Source organism: Stegodyphus dumicola, chromosome 1 (assembly GCF_044657685.1).
Source record: "Stegodyphus dumicola isolate Sdum_Otavi_A_Nest chromosome 1, ASM4465768v1".
NCBI lineage: Eukaryota > Metazoa > Arthropoda > Arachnida > Araneae > Eresidae > Stegodyphus > Stegodyphus dumicola.
The window spans coordinates 86,234,143-86,254,048 of record NC_140768.1 but is presented as its reverse complement, the minus strand read 5'-3'; the positions used below and the strand labels follow the sequence as shown (position 1 = coordinate 86,254,048).

The window sequence follows — 19,906 nt, the reverse complement described above, 5'->3', positions numbered from 1 at the left end:
TCAGTAATTGAGCAAGTGTCTCATCTAGAGTGTGAGATAGTTAGTGTGTCTCATCTAGTTAGTCCGTGTGGAGATGATCGAGTTGACAGCTGAGCAGCGAGTGCCGAGTGCATCAAAGAGTCTCTTAGTGTATTGTGGTTAGTGCATCCTCGAGAGAGTGTGTTAAGCTCTGGGAACGACTGAACCGAAGAGTCGGGAGCAGTGCTCTGTGTGTCGTCGAGTGCATCGCGAGTTGTAGCGTGGAGAGTGTCGAGAGTATGTGGAGTTCCGAGAACGACTGAGCAGAGTCGGGAGCTGTACTCTAGTGCTTTGCAGCGAAGCTATCTCCACCATTATTGACTCACAGTGTGAAGGCTGTGTCGCTGATTGTTTCAGCGTCTTTATAGTAGATTTTCGACGACTGTAAAATGTGACTTTAAAGCTATCCAGAAAAATATTGGTAAATAAAGTGTGTTTCAATTTTATCAAGTAGTACTGTCATTATTCACTTAATCCTCACGAACCCCATATGAACATGAAGGAAGAAAATAACGTAACAAGTGGTGTCAGAAGAAAGAACGTAACAGTATTAATGAACACAATATGCTCAGCTGGATATGGCTGACAAAAAACAGTAATAGGTTGCAACAGTTACCTTCAGGAAGTACGTACTTATAGCATTTTAAATAAAGTTTCTGTTAAAATCAGAGGACCTAACAGAATAGTACAAATCAAAGAAAGCCTTTTTACAGAGCATAAAAATGGAGCAGATCTAGTACTCAGTGTTTATTAAATAAAGAAATGTCAATTCCTTCATAATTCTGCAAGAATGACTGGCACAGTTTTGGCAGGATCTCTGCCAACTTTCATGATTCAATGATAGTAAATTTTCAGAATTGATGGAATAATACATAAATACCAAAATAAATTTAAAATACTTTAGTGAAATTTGTATATAGAAATTACATGCACATAAATTACTGTTTAATAAACACGTAAAAAAAGGAAATGACGTAACAGTCAAATAAAATTGAAGGAAGCTAATCATCTGTTGCAGGATTTTTAGATCTTTTTCAAATTATAATTTTTTCTCTTAACTCTTGCCAGTCATTTAGATTTTATTTTCACACATTTTTTCTGGTTTACAAGTTTTTATTTATATTAGGTAATTTGCAACAGGAAAAAGATCGTCTCAAGTAAACATTTACAGTTTCTCATATGGTAATATTAGTAAATATATCAAAGAATAAATAAAGAACAAACTTACTCTATGGGATCAAAAGTGGGCCATTTGCCTTTGTCATTCCAATGTGCTTCCAAGAAATTAATAATAGAAATTTCCATAGAATTAATATCTCTATTTCCAGTAAGGGCTTCTCCTAGTTTAGTTTCATTTGCATATGCTTCAAACAACTGAAAAAAATTATTTTTGTTATTATACGCAACAATATTAAACCCTCTAAGCAGCAAGATGCTCTGGATCTACTCATGATCTGTATTTAAGAAAACAGTTGTTAGCTGTATATATAAAATTACTTACTTTCCTCTGTATTTTCATATTTTATTCATTAGCATGATAGTTATGTTATTAAAAAAATACAAAAATAATCTTTTAAACAATGAAGCAACACATTACTATGTGACCAAAAATCTCATGACTGGATAAAAAGTGTCATGCCACTCATATTAATGAAAATCTGCAGTTGCAAGATATCTTACAATTTGGAAGGAGCAGATTTAACTAAATTCTACTTTTAAATTTTCATATTGTAAATTACACTGTCTGCATCAATTATAGTTTTAATAGCTGCAAGGATTTTCCGAATTGCAATATTTTATATTATTTTCTATAATTTAAAGTAATGTTTGAAGAACATTATATAATAAAACAGCAATTTGATTGGTATATCAAATTTTACAACCAACTTTCATAGCATGTTGAACGTAAAATTTTTATACGTTTACAAGTCCTAAACCATCAAATTGATAAGCAATCTAACAATTTTAATACTTTTAATTAATACTTCTAGATTTTTTTTGAGAAGATGAGCAAAGTATGCAAGAAAATATAGTATTTTCTGATTATCCCCACATCTCACCTTCTCCAAAACCGACAAGTTTGCAACTGAACAACATTTGTGAACTCACTGGGGACTAATTTTTAAAATTTTCTCCTCCTTTTAATTTAATGTGCAAAAGGCAACAGTAATGAGAGCACACTAAAAATTCCACATATGAGCAATCCATCAATCAAATTTAAAAAGCAAGTAAAATCTGTAATATACATGTATTTTTTAAGAAATAGTACTACCTTTTCTGCTCTGGTTCTTCCCATATATCCAGCAATCTGTTTTTGTTTAAGAAACACAGAGAATTGCACCAATTGTACAATTTCAGCACTGGGCAGCAGCAAAAACACACACTTGCTAACTGCATACCTAGGTTGCACATAAATATGCTTTGCCGACATTATGGGTTGCCCCATGGTTAACTTGAGTGACATAATACTTTGCCTTATGAATATTTTTCATGACTTCTCAATGAAGGGGGCAGATAATTAGAAAATACAAAAATATAAATTAAATTGTTGGTAGTTAAAAAAAAATGCTGTTTTCAGGGAAACATAAATGTTTATTCACATGTTAACTTCTACAAGCTTATTTTGACAGGTAGAGATATAAAAAAGAACCCTCCTTTTTATAGTTCCATTTTAAACTTTTGGTAGTTAAAACACTTAAATACATTCCTAATAAAATGCTTTATGTATTTAAAATGCTTAAATACATCCACTTATACAAAAATAAATTAATGTATGTGAAAAAATTTCCTTTTAAATATTAACAATATTTTACAGAAATCAGAGCCAAAAAAACTGCATGCAATAAAACAATGTTTTATTAGCATAGTTGATAGAAATTTACAAAATCTTATTGGTGCTTCAATACATGATTCAAAGATCTTACCTTCACTAAAATAGTGGCATTTTCTGATTATCCACATCCCCACTGAAAACTAGCAAAAATGTATTGAAAGTATTCAAGAGACAACCCATGATATCACCAGAAAGTATTTATGTAGCAATCCAGCTACACATGTAACACGTCTGTTTTAATCAGTGCACAATTCCAGGGGCGTAGCTAGAGGGGGGACATCTGTCCCCGGGCGCAGAATCCAAGGGGCGCCAAACTGATGTTACGACATTTTAGAATTAAATGTTTTCCGTCCTTGGCAAGCAGTAGGGGGCACGAAATCTTCAGTTGTCCCTGGGCGCTGAAAACCCTAGCTACGACCCTGCACAATTCCGAATTTGTACAATTCTGATTTATTTTACCAAAAAAATAAATACATACATAAATAAAAAAAATAAATGTGTACATGAGGAGAATAACAGCACAAAAAAATTACAGAATGATTTCTCAAAAAATGATTTTACTAATTTGTTATTACTATTTGATATATAACTTCAACTATTTGATAATAATCAATATTTCATGCTTTTTCAGTTTTACTCATTGACTGTTTTATAGATTTCCTTGTGTGTTGTTATTTTAAAAATGGTTCTAACCTTAACTTAGTGCATTAGCTTGCCCCCCTCCACCGAAAAAAAGGGAATTGATCTACCTGTGTTTATTTCATATAGTTCATAAACAGTATTTCGAGTTGACATGCTGTCACTTGTTTTTATATTACTTTTACCGTCAGCCTCAGTTTCTGTAGCTATTTAAACACATTCTATAATATAATAAGCAGTTTTTTTTATGTGGCATAACAAGATTGTCACTTCTGAACCATTTCAAAATAAATTAGTAAAATTATTAATTCCCATCTATTGAACTAATTCTCGCTGCAAGAGGTAAATTTTTGACTATTTTCAACAGTAAGATTTTTTGCTTTCATTAAATATCTTTTTGATTGCTGCATCCATACTGCATGTTAATAAATCATTCTTTCAATTTCTTAAAACTACCACTGTTTTATTTTTAACATTGTGATGCATTCTGGTAATGCTCTGCAAGGCTAGTTTTATTTGCATTATTATTATTATTATTTTGCTTAATTTGCATTCCTTTAATAACTCAAGTAAAAACTTCTTTTATCCAGTTTCTTTATTTTATTCAGCTGATGATCTGCCTCTTGCTTCACACCATGCTTTTTCTGATGAACAAAGTTATTTATTTCTTTCCATTTTATAAACCGTCCAACAGTTGATGCAACATTCTCTCCTAACATTTTAGCAAAATTCAACAACTATTGTGGTAAAAACGACTTGCAGAAACATGCTTTTTTTTTTTTTTTTTTTTTTTTAATTTCATAGCTTGACACCATTCTAGAAGACTAATTTCAACGATTTTCAGTTTTTTCCACTTCTTTGATACAATTGCATTTTTTGGTATATTTTCATCAATTACAATTCTCCATTTAAGTAAACTATATGATCATATTTGGGAAATTCCCAGTTTAAATGAAACTTCTCTCTTGCTGTACTTCCCCAAAATCATCATAATCTTTTAACTATTTTTTTTCACTTCTTTCAGCCTTATATCTCTTCCCCTATGCTTTTTTTGACACATTACAATTTAGAGTAGCTTAAAAAATGCTTCCTACAGTCATTTGTTCATTTTCAGAATACACTTTTCTTAGACAGCAGAAAGATTGTATATTGCCTAATTCATTGGTTGTATGTGATTAATGCTATCTTTGCTTCTTCTTCAGACTACAGCAACCAATTCTTTCCTACTGCAAAACTGATGCTGTACAAAAGGCTTGGAAGAATTTCATGAAGTTTTCTGAGGACTTCCTGTAAACACAGTATGTGTATAATAATGAGATAATTTTGAATTGAAAGCATAAGTCCACACCCTGCACCAGATGGAATTTGATAATAAGCACTTACCTATGATGCCTCCAAATCAAGGGTGTGCGAAAGCCAACCCATGAGTTAAATGCAGCCCTTCTTAATCCAGCCTGTTATGAAATTGTAATGTATTTTGCAGTAATTTACAAAACAGACAATCTTCTTAGTAGAACATAAACTTTATTTCTAGTTCACGGTGATAGACAAATTTTATACAATTTTTAAGTGGCAAAATTTGCATACTACTCCCTAGCTGGTAAAATCTTCAGAATACTAAATCTTTTTAAAACAATATCTCTCGTTGCTGAGTAACGGTTTGATACAAATATGTCGTTGCCACTTCAACAATAATTATACTTATTTATTAAATAACAAGATATTACAATCTCTCCCCCCTCCAGATAAACTTTAATTTATATTTTTATAAATTAAAGTGTACAGTTTTTAAAACAATAATATCAGCACAACACAGAATTGAAATACAAGATATAACATAATAAGATACACTGAGGAAGAGAGGAAGGAACAAAATATTTTTTTTATCTACATTGAGAAACAAATTATTTAATCAGGCCAGGGAGTACGACTTAATGCGTCTACATTTTTATGGTTTTTACCACTTCGATGAACGATCGTGTAATTGTAGGCTTGTAGTACCAGTGCCCATCTCATAAGCCGTGGATTTAGACTCACATTATTTTTGAGCCAAACTAAAGGATTATGATCGGTCATGATGAGGAATTTAGTATGCCCGTCCAAATAACATTGAAGTTTCTTTACAGCAAATATTATGGCGGCACATTCCTTTTCTGTGGTACAGTACTTTTTTTCAGTTTCTGTAAACTTCTTACTAAGGTATAATACTGGATGTTCATTGTCTCGTTCATCTTTTTGAGCTAAAATGACACCCATACCAGAGTTTGATGCATCAGTTTGCAAAATAAACTCCTTATTGAAATCAGGTGCATGTAGTATAGGCCTTTGAGACAGTTTCTCCTTTAGCTCTTCAAATGCTTTTGTGCACTCTTCTGTCCAATTTATTTTCCCTTTCTTTAAGTTTCCTTTCAAAGTTTCTGTTAAAGGTGCTGCGATAGATGAGAACATGGGAATGTAATGATTATAATATCCCGCTAATCCTAAAAATGCTCTGACTTGACTTTTTGTGGATGGCACTGGAAAATCATGAATAGCTTTTACTTTCACTTCACTTGGCATTATTATACCACGACCTACAATATGTCCTAGATATTTTACTCTATCTTGAGCAAATTTACATTTTATTGGTTTAATAGTTAAACTAGCGTCCTTTATTTTGGACAAAACGGCTTTCAGGTGACTTAGATGTTCTTCCCAGGTGTTTGAAAAGATTGCCACGTCATCTAAATATAGAACAGCAAAGTTTTCACAACCGTGAAGGATTTCGGCCATCATTTTACTAAATGAAAATGGTGCATTTTTAAGTCCGAAAGGCATTCGTAGAGGTCTAAATGTGCCAAAACTTATAACAAAAGTGGCTAATCTTTGAGCATTAGGTGTTAAAGGTATTTGCCAGTATCCCTTTGTTAAATCCAAAAGAGTTATATATTTTGCGCCTGCTACCGTTTCTACTCGTTGTTCGATGTTAGGCAAGGGCAAGAATTGTGTTTTAGTCAATTTATTCAATTTTCTATAGTCGATACAAGGTCTTGGATCCCTCCCTGCTACTTCTACTAAAATCATAGGAGAAGTGTAATCTGAATCTCCTATTTCAATTATTTTATGCTGAAGCATTTTATCGATTTCTGTTTTTAATATATCCGTTTGTCTAGGAGACATTCTGTATGGTTTACAGTGGATTGGGGTGTTTTCTGTCAATTGAATATCATGCGTTATTAAATGAGTTTTTCCAGGTTTATTAGAAAAGATTTTTGAAAACTTCAACAGCATATCATGCAATTCTTGAATCTGTTGTTCATTTAGCTTGTCACTTAAGGAGCTGTTTTCTTTGATATCCTCAAAATCGAACAATGTTGGTTCAGAGTCAATTGTTGGGAAATTTTCCTCCATATCATCAATTTCAGACTGATCTTCTGTAATCACAAGGTTAACCGATTCTGCTCGTCTATGATAGGGTTTTAGCATGTTAACATGGTAGACTTGGTTAAAGTCATTTTTTTCTTCGAAACTCACAACATAGTTTCGGATAATTTCTTCTCAATTTTCCCAGGACCTTTCCATTCAACTGCTAGTCTGTTTGGTTTATTCGTTGATACAACTAATACTAAGTCCCCTTCAGAGAATTCTCTTTTTATAGCTTTACGATCGTACCACACCTTTCTTTTCGTTTGCATTTCCAGCATTTTATCTGTAGCCAGCTCTTTGCATCTTTTTAACCGATTTATCAATTGAAAAACGTATTCAATAACATTATTTCCTTCGTCTTCAGGATTCATCCATTGTTCATATAATAATGTTACAGGTGTTCTAAGATTTTGACCATATACTAATTCTGCAGGTGTAAATCCCGTACTCTCGTGCGTTATTGTTCTTAAAGCAAATAGAGCTGCAGGAACTTGCTTCTCCCACTCGGGCTGCTTCGATACATAAAACTTTTAAAATTCGTTTGATTGTTCGGTGAAATCTTTCAACAAGGTTGCTCTGCGGATGGTGTACTGAGCTTTTAGTTACTTTTATTCCAAATTTTTCTACAAATTCTATGGCTAGATTGCTCATAAAGGAGGTACCTTGATCAGTTTGTATTTCTTTCGGGAAACCCATTCTACTAAATATTTGTAACATGGCTTCAATTACTGATGTTGTGCCAATATTAGGAACAGGTACAGCATCTGGATATTTTGAAGCTAAACAAATAGCTGTAATTAAATATCTATTGCCATTCGGCATTATTGGTAAAGGACTGCATGCGTCAAAGTTAATTTTTGAAAATACTTCTGCAATAATTGGTACTAAAGTCAAAGGTGCTTTGGCTTTATCATTAGATTTTCCCACTCTTTGACATGGATCGCAAGTTTTAACATACTCTTCTATTTCTTTATAGCAATTAGGCCAGTAAAAGTATCTTGTTAATCTATCTTTAGTTTTGACGACGCCTAAATGTCCAGATTTGCTATCATGACATAATGACTTTATTTGATCCCTATATTTTTCAGGAATAACAATTAATTCCCTTTCATTTCCATTTTTATCTATTTTCCTTTTCACCAACAATCCATTTTCTTTTACTTTGAAACCATTAGTCTTGCTGGAATTTTCATTTTTAGCTTCGTTAAGCAATGACGCTAGATCTCTGCTTTGATGCTGAGATTCAATTAATTCCTTTGAATTAACATTAATCACTTTCTTAAGTTCCTTGTCTTCCTCATCAGCTGAGGTAAAATATCTTCGTCAGTTTCAATAAACTTCAGTTCTTCTAGTTTCTCCATTTCAATTTCTCTGCTTCGATCATCTTCATGAGATCTTTTTACTTGAGATCGTGTCAAAACTGCATTTATTTTTTCTAAATTTAAGAATGATTTACTTTTGAACAATTGGGCAGTTTTGTTACCCAATACATATCTGCCTGGATCATTTGTAACAACAGCTGCCTTTGTCTTTATATGACCAAGTTCGCAATTAATTTCAACTTCCGCTAACGGTAGACTCACTAAATGGTCATTTAAAAGATATTGTACCCAGACATGTTCTCCAGTCATTTTTGCGTTATCTATGTATTTCCGAGAAATAACATCAACAGTGGCTCCTGTGTCTCGAAGAATAGGCATTTCATGCCCATTAACTAAACCGTTAATTGTATATGTCTCTAACAAATCATCATTCGAAGATACGCAATTTATCTTTTCATTTGGTTTTAAGCAAGGACACTGAGGCTTAAAATGTTCGTATGATCCACACTCGAAACAACGTGGTCGATACCTTTTGTCATATAAATTTCCTTGGTTTTTGTTTTGGAACTGATTCCTTTGCTGATGACCTTTCTTGTATTTTGAAACATCCCATTTATCAGAATGCTTAAAATGAGGCGGATGATCTATTTTTTTCACAAAATTATCATAACGTGGTTTAAATGATCCTTTGTTAATTTTCTCAGTCTGATTGGCAGAAAATTTCGGTTTTATTGTTTTTCTCACATCTTCAAAATCTTCAATTTTCTTAACCATTTCAGTAGGTGAAATGATGGTTGTCCATTGATCCATAAAATGTTTTTTGAAATCAGGAGTAGTACGCTTTTTTATTTGATCAACCAGCATGAGATCTTTTAGCTGTTTAAAAGTTTTAATGTTTAATCCGTTAAGCCATCCTTCTAAATAATTCTTTAATTCATAGTAGAAATCATACCAAGTACTTTCAGTAGATTTTTGGTGTTTATTAAATAGTTGTCGAAATTTTTCCGCACTTAATTTAAATCGTTGTAACAGTAAAGATTTTACATATTCATACTTTTTCGCGTCCGCTTCTGGTTCTCTAGCAATAAGCTGAACAATGTCAGGAGGTAGCAATGAAATAAGTTGAGTCACTTGATTTTCAGCAGGTATATTCATTATTTTAGCTTGACGCTCAAATAACACCAGGAATAAACTTATTTCATCTTTTTTAGGGTTGAAACGTGGCATGGCATCGTGAATTCTGATTTTTAAAGGCTGCTCAGGTAACTGTGTAGTTTCTACCGGCTGTGCTGTGGCAGCCATTGCTTCCAGCTGAAGTTTCTGTAGCTCAAAGGCTCTAATTCGCTCTTCTCTTTCAAGCTCTTCTTTTCTTTCTTCTCTTTTGCGTTCCCTTTCTCTTTCTTCTCTTTCACGTTCTTTTTCTCTCTCTTCCCTTTCGTGTTCTTCTCTCTTTCTCTTTCTTCTCTTTCACGTTCTTTTTCTCTTTCTTCTCTTTTGCGTTCTTTTTCTCTTTCTTCTCTTTTGCGTTCTTTTTCTCTTTCTTCTCTTTCGTGTTCTTCTTTTCTTTCCCTTTCTTCTCTAATTGCAGCCAGTAGTTCTCGAGTAAATTTCTCATCATAATCGGGACTTTCAGTAATCCGTTTATGCAATTGAGCAATCTTAAATTCAGGTTTCACGGTTAAACCTAACTCTTCTGCTAGTACTTTTAAATCCTGTTTTTTACTCCTAGCTAAGAATGACATGTTGACACAAGTTACCTTAAATAGGCTTCCTTTTGAAATACAATCTAAAAGCTCGTACTTGTATTAAAAATATATAATTTTTGTAGAGACTTAATTTCTCAAATACGAAATTCACTCCAACGAATTAGAGAGATTTATTTAAACAACTTTGCCAAGTTGTCATAAAATACTATAATACTACGTCGGGTTGACTTTTTAACTCACTATTCACAAGCCTCGCTAGCTATAACTATATAAACACCTTTGGCAGTTAGGCAATAATTACCCACGTCAGTTTGACGATTTTACTATTTATCCCCACGTCTCGTTGGCGATAACAAAAACAATTTTTGCCAGTTTGGCAATTCAACTTTTAGAATATACAATCTGTAATACGTCGAGATGACATTACTATCTACCACACGCCTGGATGGCGAGAACTAAGAAAAAAAACTTTTGCCAATTCTGCAGTACAATCAAATCACACTACATCAGTTTGACGTTATTACTTATTTTCCACGCGCCTGCTTGGCAACAAATTCAAAATTCAGCTAGCAGTTCCTTTTTTTTTTTTTTTTTTATAAACACCGGGATAGCTTACACATATCAATTATCAACATAAAAATTCAATACAAATAAAAGTAAAGCATAAATAATAATTTTAAAATACTTCTTTACCACAAATATCAATTATAAATTTAAGCTGAATATTTTTAGTGTCAGTTATTTTAAACAAAATCTTACACGATAAAGTATAATTCTGAAACAAAGTAAAAGTATTAAAATTCAATAAAAGCTTTTTTAAGAAAACCAAAAGTTAATCTTATCTTCAGAGATCAGCAGTATCCTGTTTTGACAGATTTTTGCTCAGACACAAGTTATAGAAGCACAAAAGATAACCTTTGAATGATCCGCTTCAAGTCTGGCTTTAAAACGGCAGACTTCTTACATCCATTTCTCCTTGAAATAAACAAACTTGGCAATTGGTATTAGCAAACTTGTTCTAAAAAATTCAGTAAGTTTCTGGGATTAGGAGACCAGCACCATCAAAATTGATAATTGCACTCCTAATTTCCAGGATCTCGGTGGAACCTCCAATTAATTAAGACTGTAATGTATTTTGCAGTAATTTACAAAACAGACAATCTTCTTAGTAGAACATAAACTTTATTTCTAGTTCACGGTGATAGACAAATTTTATACAATTCTTAAGTGGCAAAATTTGCATACTACTCCCTAGCTGGTAAAATCTTCAGAATACTAAATCTTTTTAAAACAATATCTCTCATTGCTGAGTAACGGTTTGATACAAATATGTCGTTGCCACTTCAACAATAATTATACTTATTTATTAAATAACAAGATATTACAAAATACTGTGCAATGACATTTTCAACTCTTTCCTGCCTAATTTTGTATGCAAACTATCAAAATCAGTAACATGAGTGTGCATCTATAGTTGCAATGTATTATGTGCATATAAGTGCATGACATTTCCAGCCTTCAACCTAAGTTGAAAATACAGTACAAAGTCTGAGATGCGGACTCGTCAAGATTTCGGCGATTCCTGGATTTGGGATTTTTCTGGATATTAGATCATCAGTTTTGTACGATGATATTTAGAAATTAGAAAATTAAAAATATGAAATCGTGATTTATGAAATAATGAAGCATTTATGATCTAAAAGGTATTAAAATATACAAAAAAAAAAGAGCTTAATATTTGTTTATTTTATTAAACATTTTTTTTTTTTTGTACATAAATTGTTTAAGTTGCTTCATTTTTTGTGCTAATACTTTCTGTTCAATTCTATAAACAGATATCTTTTCTTGTTCAGTTACAAAATTCCATCATTCAAGTCCTGTAGTTGCTGTGTAAAGAATTCAAACTAACTTTTCAATCGAAATTTTTGCGTTTTTAGTACCCTCTCTATCACTTTCCTCACTATTGGTAGCAGTATTTTCTGGATCCAGAACCATACTACAGATTTAACTGTCTGTTAATTTATTGATGATTGAAAAACTTCTATTAAATTATCTTCATTTATTACCATTTCTCTACATTTCTTTACAAAATCCATTAATTGGAAAATTTCATCCGTGGTTGGTGATATCAGATGGTGTGTATTTAATTATGGCAAAGCACACGAGGGCTATCTGCCTAAAGGGAGGGATGCCTTTCGTGGAGGACTTTCTAAGGGAAACTGGCTCGTATACACGTTACACATGGGGAAAACCACGAAAACGCCCATGCAGCCAGCCCGTTCGGGGGATTCGAACCTCAGACCGAACTACCAGTGTTCAGCGTCCTCACCGCTCGGCCGCTGGTGGGCTTTGGTGATATCAGAAAGCCTTCAAATTCGTGACTATCATCTTCATCACCCTTACCATGAAATATGGTAGATGGCTATAAATTATGCCAAGCACTTAAAATAATACCTGGAAGCACATCCTCCTACTATCTTGCGATGCTCCACACAGCAGACGTTATGCTAAACTGTTTCAAAAATTCTTGAATAATCTTGCCATTATTCAAGAAATTTAACATGGATTTTTAAAATGCTACTTTATATTTGCATTTCAGCAGGTGCACTACTCTGATATCCATAGGCTGAATGATGTATATACAGTTTGGAGGAAAGAATAACATGGATACATTATCTTCCATCAAAACTTTACGTGAAATATGAGCCAAACGGTTATCTACAATCATGACAATTTTTACGTTGTCAGGTAAACCAACCAAATTCAAATATTGCTGAGCCTTGGGTATGAAATGATTTTCAAACCAATCATACATTAACACTTGTGGCATCCATGTTCTTTTATTTGCATGATATATAACGAGAAAATCTTTACTCCTTTAAATGCTCAAGATCGTGCAACTATGTTTTGCAATTATGAAAAGTTTACACTTGTGCATTCCTGCAGCATTTGTATATGCTAAAATTGTTAATCTAGCTTTGGAATCTTTGACACCAGTTGCAGCCTTTTCTGTAGAGATTGCCAAGGCATTTCACAGTACTTATTGCTAGAAAATAACAGTGTCATCAGCATTGTAAATTTGTCCTGGAGATAACATTTCACTATTATTGAGTTCAATGTATTCATCAGCAAATAGTTCAGTAGCATCAGTATGAGCTGAAGCTTTTCATCTGAAATTATGTTAATTACATTATACCATGAGGATTTTAAAATTTGGTTAACCAATCTGTTGAATATGCGCACTTAGTTTTTTATTTTTTCATAAAATACTTCAGCTTTTGCCATTAGCATTGGACCCAGCAATGACGTGCTCTCACTGCATCTCTGTCTGACCAATCAATCATCAATTTATCATGACTGTCACTTTTAGCATAGAGAATAATTTTTCTGTTATTCATTGCAAATGGGGTGTCAGAATTAAAAAAAAAAAAAAAAAAAAAAAATCATAAAGTTCCTTTTTTCTGTTATATCATATATGGTCGACATTCCAATGGCATATTCCTCATATAATTTTGAGACGGATATATACCTATATCCATTTTTTGCAGCAATTCCACTTTTTGTTTAATGGGCATCGAAACATGCTTTCACTTTGTAGAAAATTGCTGTAGTTATAACAGTTTGCAAAAAATAATAAGCGGGATCAAATCAGAGAATTAAGGAAAGCACAATCTGCTATATTAATTGAAATTCTTTGAAATCAGTAAAGTATAATTTTAGCCTAGCTTAACAGTTTCCGCTACAAAAAAATTTTCTCTGCACCTCAGTTCAGCTATACGAGCTCTGGCTGGTTCTGAGTTTCTGTGAGTAACAAATCAGTTATTCTTCATTCAAATGTAATCTTTTGGCCTATGAGTACCATTAACAAAATCTATTTTTAGCATAAGGAAAGAAATTTTTGTTAAATTTTTCCTCGTCAATATTTAGTGCATTTAACATAAATCTTTAATCATTGACAAGTTTAATGTAAACATAAAAGGTTTCCATACTCTTTGGTATTCAATGAAGGTTGGCGTCAGGGATATAAATATTAGGAGATGTAAAATCAAAGATATTTCTATGTAGAAAGTTTTGGTTCGAGATGTATGCCAAGCAGATATGCAGCTACTGGGCCAAATTATTGATCACAAAAATTCATGCTAAAATGATTCGTAATGAGATATTTTATTTTTAAAGCATAATTCGAAAAAAAAATTTTTTTGGTGGTGGCTTTAAGGTATGTATTTCAGATCATTCTGGATATTGGACATCCTAATCTCGGACTTTGTACTGTACTAGATATGCTAGGAAGCATGTACATCCAAAGAATGCAGTCCTATCACTTCTAACAGCTTTAATCTAGAGTTAAACAATAAAATATAAGTATTGTTGTTGATCAGGAAAGGAAGTTTAGAGAAAGAACATTTCACCCCTAAATTTTTAATTAAAAATGAAACACTAAATATGTGAATCATTTGATGACCTATAAGAAGAGATCCCGCTTTTGGCATATTTGAAACTTTTAAAAAATTTCTACTAGGAAGGAGTTCTCCCCTCCCCATTGTGTTTTCAAAACAACAGGGGCACACAAAAGACCATCACAACCTTGTCCGCATGATGCACTAAAAAAGACCTGTTTGGCCTGCAATTAAAACTATTTGCCCACACTTGTTCTAGATCCCAAAATGATAGCCCAAAATGACAGCCCATAGGGCAAATACAGCATTCAAAGCAATTTTATGTGGCCTGTGAAGATATGTCAATTACATATTTGTTGCAAATATGATGTTACAAAGATTTCAAGATTTTAGTTATTTGAAGTTCGAGTTTATTATTTTCATTTCCAATAAAAGCTAATATGAACAATGTGCCAGAAAATCTACAAATGTAGTTAATTAATTTACAATGTAATATAACTGTTAGCCCAAGATTTCAAGATACAGATTTCATTAACTTTTTTCCATACTTGTCAAAAATAAATAAGCTCAGTTATGAACTTTTGCACTAAAAATAATAATTTTGTTTATGAATATATTTATATGCAAGCAGCTTTTTTTCGCAGCTGAAAACTCACAAGAGAGGAGCCCAATTAACCAGTAAGGATCTACAGTCCATGATCAAAGTAGTTTCTGGTAATTTATCTCCAAGGCTATAAAAGCTTATCAAAATCTAATATCAAGTGTCATGTTGTGGTAAAAAATAAAGAATTTATAATTATTTACATATAAACATATGTATTTTTACTTATAATCCGAAGAAAAATTTAATAAATAAGAGAGAGAAATTAAGTTGTTGTTGTCATTATTTATTCTCAAGTTTTGTCCCATAAAAGTTTCTCTGAAAACATTAGAAATTTTTCATAATTTGTTTATTTTTAGTTTAAATTAAATTAAATTATTTAATGACTGATTAAATATGCTGGAATTATTTGAAAGGAATGGTGTAAGAATTTAAAATTTAGCTGTCAGCATATTTTGAATCACAAAGCATTTCCAACAAATATTTCTTGCAAAATCCAAACTTTATATTTCAGATAGAAAATAAATACAAAGTTGTGTTTTTTTTTTATGATATTACGTCACACTTCCATAAATATTTAGTAAGTGAAATTTAAAATTTATTTAAATTATTATTTTTTATTTTTTAAATAAATGTTTTCATTTTGTAAACAAAAGGGGGGAAACCTGGCCCTTTACTTGTTTTTAAATTATGCATGCAGCCCACATGCAATTTGAGTTCAAGTCACTGTTAGATGAATGCTTTCACTGACTTAAAAAAAAATGTTCCTCTCAGTTCCAATATAGGCAAAGAACTTGAGTTTCAATTTTGTGATATTTTTTAGGTAGGGTGTAAGTCGGGTATGCTGTTTTAACCATTAATAAGCTGATTAATATCGGCCAGGAAGGTCGCAGCTCATACGTATACTACATTACATTACAGATAAAGTGCTTTTTAAACATACAGTAGACTCCCGATTATACGCGCCTGCCGAACAAAGTTTTTTTTTTTTTTTTTTTTTTTTTTTTAACAAGTGTAAAGCAAAGAAAATAAAAATGTTCACAAAACTGAGAGAAACATTAAATATGCGTTACACGTTAAATGTGCTTATTTATGGCAAAAATATATTAGGCCTTCTCGGAACCTTTCCCTCTGATGAGTAATAAGTGATTTCTTGCTCACCCTTGCAGTGCCCGCTCCACCGCCCTCTCTCGTCTTAATCTTACTGACATGTCCACTTCCTCCCACTCGCCATTGTTAGTTTAAGCCTGATATATTTGTGAACTGGTCGGAGTTAATTTCTTATCTTTTATTGAGTTCAATGCTTGTGCTTTCTGGTTTTGTGTTTTTCGTTACCGATTTAAAATGTCAGGAAAACGAAAGAAGGTTGTGTTGACGATTGTGCAAAAACTAGAATTAATTTCCAAAGTAGCAAAGGGCACTACAAGGCAGCAGATGGAATTGGATTACGGAATCGAGGAAACAACAGTGCATGAAATTCTAAAGCAAAAAGACAAACTGGTGAACTTTGCATCAATGTCGGACAGTGCTTCCGCAACGAAAACACGAAAAATTATGAAGGGTTCTACCTTTGATGAGCTAGACATGGCATTAACAGAGTGGTTAGCTCAAGTTCGAAAAGAAGGTACACCTGTAAATGGTCCTATCTTTGCGAAGGCAAAAACCTTTTTTCAGTTGTTAGGCCTGGAAGGAAATTTTGATGCATCTTCTGGCTGGTTGACTCGTTTTAAGCAGTGATACGGAATTCGAGAAATTGGACTTCATGGGGAGAATATATTAAGCGTAATAAGCTAAAATATTAAGCGTTAGTTAAACATTTCCTGCTGTTTATTTTACGTTTTATTGTACATAAAACGATTTTTCAAAGTTTGAATGACTGTTTTCTTATTTGCTATACCCGTTTTTAGCTTTTTTCGGATTGTCCGCGTTTTTTGATATCCGCGGCGGCCGCGCCACCCAATTCTGCGGATAATCGGGAGTGTACTGTAGTTCAAAAGACACAGAGACCAGATGAGAGTAGAATCATACTGGCCAAAATTCTGGCCAACTGGTTTTATTGAAGTTCGACAGACCTTAACAATATATAAACTATGGCCATTAGTAAGTTAAAGGGATAAATTACACATTATTTTGATAGGTACCAGGATATTCACATACAGAAAAACCAATCTTTTGCTAATCTGGAGCATGAAATGAGTTTAATGAACAGTGATTTTTCCATTAGTATATATTTGTTTTGGTTCTTGGGACTCTCAACATAATAAGCAGCTGAAATTTATAAATACTGGATACTGTATATCGAAACTATACAACAAAATCGTTTTATTTTTTTTTTCCACTTTTACATAATATATTTTCACAAAAGCACTTTTTATTTAATCTATGATATGTTAACATAAAACAGAAATAATGTAGAAAAATTTATACAGTAAGCCAAACATAAGAAATAGTTTAACAAAAATAAATGATGGCAAACAAGATAAAATTTAAAAATATAAAAACTAACCTTTATAGTGGGAAAACCATTTATATCATAATCACGACACAAATTTACATTCTGAGACTCTGCACAGTTAACGACAGCAACATCTACAACATTCCTCCAAGCTATGAAAAGGAAGAAAATTAATTTCACTAAAAGAAGAAATATTTATGTTCATTTTAATAAAATTCATTCTTATTTATCAGGTAATATTTATGTATGTACAACACATTCATATAGGATATGTTATTTCAAAAGATACCTTCTTTTTAATTCCAAAGGAATCTTAGTACTTTGATTATCCAGACTTTCTGATCATATAGCTTTCCGTCCTATACGTCTCAATTTCCTGTCTCAATTTTTTTGCCTGCCAAAGTCAAAAAAATCAGTTTCCCAAAATTGGTGGTGTGGTGCTCAAAACATTTTGTCGTCTTTCATTCATCGGTTAAAATTTACTCTATGGTAGCCCTTGGCGAATTGTTTCCTTTTTGATGACAATATCGGCGCTAGGAAAAATCAGCACCAATTTCAAGATGGTACTAATCCTTACACCTGCTACACAAAACCAAAACAAGAAGTCAAAGACTTACACAAACTTGGTATCTACCTATTTAAATTTAAAAATCATCAAAGAATTGCCCAAACTATGCACTGTCTTAACTTTCTCCAAGTACACATCGATCTATTTCCCCTTAACAAAATCAAGAAGCTAAAAAAAACTAAAACTATCATGCCAACCAGAAAAAATTCGCCATTGTCTCTACACACAGAAACGAACAAATAACCAAAAATACATATTTCCTAACATAAAAATATTAAACAACAAATCTTTTAACAAAAATTAACAGAGACGAATAAATAAATGAAACAAATTTTTAATATACCTTTTTTTATGTGCATATGTTCACACTTCTCACTATCATCCCCCTCTATCCTCCCCATAAGCAATTCAATTAAGTTTTTGGTCGTTTCGGCTCATTAGCTTTAAAGGAGGATAAATACGTATAATAGCATCCAAACCATCAACATTCATTTTCTTACTTACCACAGACATACTCAAATGATGGTATCCACATCAAAATACAACACCAACGCATGTCCAACCAAACACAGCAGTTAAAAAGAATGGTAAGAATAAAAGAAATCCCGTCCATAACAAAAAAGCTACTACAGTCAAAAGTCGTTAATCCGGATTCGTCGGGACTTCGGCGATTCCGGATTATAGATCATCAGTTTAAATCTGGTAAAATGGCATGAAGAAATTATAAAATTAAAAACATGAAACCGTAATTTATGAAATAAAGAGCAATTATGATCTAAAGGGTATCAAAATTTACAAAAAGAAAAAGCTAAATATTTATTTGTTTACTTTATTAAACATTTCTTTCAATGTAAGTTATTTAATTTGCTTCGCTTCATATGATAATACTTTCTCTTTAATTCTATTAAACAGACATAATTTCTTGTTTAGTTACAAAGTTCCGCTGTTCAAGTCCTATAATTGCTGTGTCGAGAATACTGACTAATTTGTCAATCGAAATGTTTTCGTTTTCAATAACCTCTGGGTCACTTTCTTCACTATCGGAAGAGGAATTATAATGACGAGGAACTTGATTTAAATCAAAGACGGAGTACATCGAGATGAAATACTACACTTAGTAAGGAATTATAAGCCAAATAAAATAAAAACATCTGCCCTGAAGATAAGGATAGTGCTGACAGATCAACTTCCAATCCGCGGCGTGAAATTGATAAACAGATTTCGGATTTCAAAACATACTTTCGCTTTGTAGATACAAATTACATATTTAGTAAATATATATCGGAAATTCTATTTGACATAATCGAAAGTTCAAGCTTACTTTTATGAAATTGCTCTAACAGTCTGCAAAAAATAATAAGCCGGATACAATTCGAAGATTGAGGAACAACGCAATCTGCAACATTAACTGAATTAGATAATTTTAGCTCAGCTTATACCTCCGTTACATATTAAACGCGCATGCGCACAAACATATTAGCAGCCGTAAACATGGACCTTATAAAAGAAACAGACTAACCCAAACGGGTTTTCTCCCTCGTCTGAGGCGTTTCCGGCTGTCACCTTGATCACAACCGGAAGAGTAGGGACGATTTACAGAAATTTAACATTGGTTGCCTATTGCAGCGTGTATAACTGTCAAGAAAAATCTGGTTGTAGCGTCTCATTTCACAAATTAGAATTTCTCCATATTTTTATTTTTGAAATTGAGATTGATTTTTTAAAAATTTAGCATATTTGTTAAGCATAATTAACTTTCCGAATATTATGAAGCTATTGCATGCTTTCAGGACTGGATATTTTTTAGCTTTTCCTATGCTGTAAGGAAATTTGTAACTACTTCTTTTAGAAAATAATATTTTAAATCTGAACTAATAGAAAATTTCAAACAAGTAATTTTCTCTTGCAATTTTTATGCTTTTTATTGGTGTAAATAAGTAAAAAATACTAAAATATTTAAAA

The 19,906-nt window shown here is 32.4% G+C and overlaps 1 protein-coding gene across 2 annotated transcripts in view; it reads right to left on the bottom strand.

Moving 5' to 3' along the window:
• The window catches only part of LOC118197219 (sulfhydryl oxidase 1-like), a 92,346-nt gene that overhangs the window by 50,957 nt on the left and 21,483 nt on the right, over positions 1 to 19,906 (bottom strand). For both annotated transcript variants that reach the window (XM_085817453.1, XM_085817450.1), the window contains exons 2-3: positions 17,428 to 17,528; positions 1,247 to 1,392 (exon numbers count right to left, since the gene is read on the bottom strand). In XM_085817453.1, coding sequence (XP_085673579.1) covers positions 1,247 to 1,392; positions 17,428 to 17,528 — 247 coding nt within the window. The remainder of the gene's footprint in view (positions 1 to 1,246; positions 1,393 to 17,427; positions 17,529 to 19,906) is intronic.